We start from the raw sequence: 2,784 nt of genomic DNA, 5'->3' as shown, positions 1-2,784 counted from the left end.
GTGTTTGGGTAAAGTAAGTTGGGTTAATAGGAAGAGATGGCGGAGGAAGAGGATACTTAGTGGCTGAATTAGCCTGAAGAAAAGTTGTTTTAGATTTTAAATGAGTGATTATATAGTGTGTATTATCAGAAATTTTTATAGGCTGGTTAGAAGGATCTTAAACTGTTGTAGGGGGAAAGGAAGATCAACAGATAGGTCCAGAGAAGGAGTGGGATTTGGCGGTATAGGAGGAGCATATGTGCTTCCAGGAGGGAATTGTTGAGTTAAACTAGGTATTTGTTGGACATTAGATGGACTACATGACTTAATGGGAGAAAAAGAGTGGCACAGTGCAACTACTGTTAGCGGGGATGCAACAGAAGATGATGTAGAAGCACGGTGCGCTGACTGATTTACCACAAAGGAATATGGGAATAACGATTCATCAAAGACAATGTATCTTGAGATAAATACACGACCAGTAGGTACATTGAGACACTTATAACCCTTGTGTTGATTACTATAACCTAAGAAAATACACTGAGAAGATCTAAAGGCTAATTTATGAGAATTATAAGGCCTAAGATAAGGATAACAAGCACAGCCAAATACCTTTAAAAATTTATAATCTAGTACTTTATTAAACAATTCCTCATAAGGAGATATATTGTTCAAGACTAGAGTTGGTAAACGATTAATCAAGTAAACGGAGGTTAAGAAGGCATCATCCCAAAATGTAAGGGAAGAGAAGCATGAGCTAGCAATGAGAGACCGGTCTCAACAATATAGCGATGTTTTCATTTCGTAGTTCCATTTTGTTCATGAGTGTGTGGACAAGACAATTGATGAACAATTCCATTTTGAGCAAAGTATTGAGAGAACTTGCGATAATCCCCACCCCAATTAGATTGTAATATTTTAATTTTGTGTTCAAAAAAATTCTCAACTTGTGGTTTAAATTGTGGAAACACATTGAACACGTCACTTTTTACTGCTATAAGGAAAATCCAGGTGTACTTGCTAAAATCATCAATGAAAAAAATATAATTGCGAGATTTATTACTAGCAATATAAGGAGATGGTCCCCATACATTAGAATGAATCAATTCCAAAGAACGGGAAGAGACGAACATAGAACTAGGAAATGGCAATTTATGACTTTTACCATATTGACAAGAGTAACAAACACTAGAAAGAAAATGCTTATTAACTGTTAAGTTGAGTGATTTTACAACTCTACTAACGACATTTATTGACGCATGACCTAATCGACTATGCCAAAGATCAATATGAGACTTAGAGGCAAATAATGCTTGAGGGGATGAGGTAGGTCGACCAAACAAGGATGCACTTGAATGTAGCTTATAGAGGCCCTGATCAAGGCTCCTGTCCAGTAGCACTTTCCGCGTTGCCCGATCTTTCACAAGACAAGTACGAGGGTGAAATTCAAAAAACATATTATTATCGGAAGTGAACTGAGAAACACTTAATAAACTCTTTGTAATGTCGGGAACATGAAGGATATTACACAATTGTAAAGGACGGCAAGGGGTAGAAAAACTAGAATTACCAATATGTTTTATATTCAAACCTGCACCATTACCGATATGAATTTGTTCATTGCTATTGTACTCTCCTCTGATATACATATTATTCAGATCATTAGTGAGATGATTTGTCGCTCCAAAGTGATTTATCGCTCCAGAGTTCGGATACCAAGATGGATCAATAATAGTAGAAGGTTGAGCCATCATCGCTGCCATTTATTGCTTAGCATTAGATTGATATGCATGATCAAACCTGTGATGACATGTTATGGCTGTGTTTCCATACTTATTACAAACCTAGCATTAAGAAACATTAGAAGAAGGTTGTGAGTGATTTGGATTGTTATTTCGGGGACCTCGACCTCTGCCACAACTGTATTTGCCACCATAAGATTGATTTGACGCTTGATTTCTTTTGAAAAATGTATCGTTCTTGTTGGAGTTTTTGACCATGAGATTAGCCTGGCCTAAACCTTGTTCAACAACAGTAGCCTGCTCAAGCCGATATTCGTGGCTTAACAATAATCCTTGAAGATCAGCAAGTGAAATAGGATCAACCCTTGCCGTAACAAACACCACTGAAGCATCATATTTTGGTCCTAGACCCCCACAAACATACAAGATGAGATCGTCATCCGATACAGGTTGTGCAGTGGCCGCCAAATTATTAACAAAAGTTTTTATCTTTTGCAAATATTCAACCATGGATAATGTGCTTTTCTTCGTGGTTTGTAACTGTAGCCTAAGTTGCATAAGTCTTGCTCGTGACTGCGAAGCAAACATAGCCTCCAATGCCATCCATACTTCCCTAGAAGTAGAGCATCCCACAACATGTGCAAGCACAGGTTCAGTTAATGACGACAAGAGCCAACTGAGCAATAACTGATCTTGTTTCTTCCAAGCAAGAAACCCTGATTTATTTCAGTTTCTAGAATACTTGGGTTAGCATTTTTGCTGAGATACTTCGGGGGACATTGAAGGTTACCATCTATATATTCTTCGAGGTCATGGCCACGCAATGCAGGCAAAATCTAAGATTTCCATAGAACAAAGTTATTTCTGTCAAGTTTGATCATGTTGGCAGGGGATACGTTAGTCGAAAATGAAGAAAAATTTCCAGGAGCCATTTGTGTAATTAAGCTTGAGGAAAAGGCCATGAAAATTGACGTGAGTCTTGGTTTGGCTTTGATACTATGAAAGGATTTAATCATTGACTATATCATTTTACGTTTAGAGGATTAGACCTCTATATATATAT

The 2,784-nt window shown here is 37.5% G+C and overlaps 1 protein-coding gene across 1 annotated transcript; it reads right to left on the bottom strand.

Moving 5' to 3' along the window:
• Window positions 1–1,829: 1,829 nt before the first annotated feature.
• LOC124895592 lies at window positions 1,830–2,324 on the bottom strand. Its single transcript, XM_047406028.1, has one exon. It carries the CDS (start codon window positions 2,322–2,324, stop codon window positions 1,830–1,832), a length of 495 nt encoding a protein of 164 aa, XP_047261984.1.
• Between the last annotated feature and the right edge of the window lie 460 nt (window positions 2,325–2,784).

The sequence above is a fragment of the Capsicum annuum genome, unplaced genomic scaffold (genome assembly GCF_002878395.1).
Source record: "Capsicum annuum cultivar UCD-10X-F1 unplaced genomic scaffold, UCD10Xv1.1 ctg83108, whole genome shotgun sequence".
Taxonomy (NCBI): domain Eukaryota; kingdom Viridiplantae; phylum Streptophyta; class Magnoliopsida; order Solanales; family Solanaceae; genus Capsicum; species Capsicum annuum.
The sequence above is the reverse complement of the archived record's forward strand: the minus strand, read 5'-3'. Positions and strand labels throughout refer to the sequence as shown.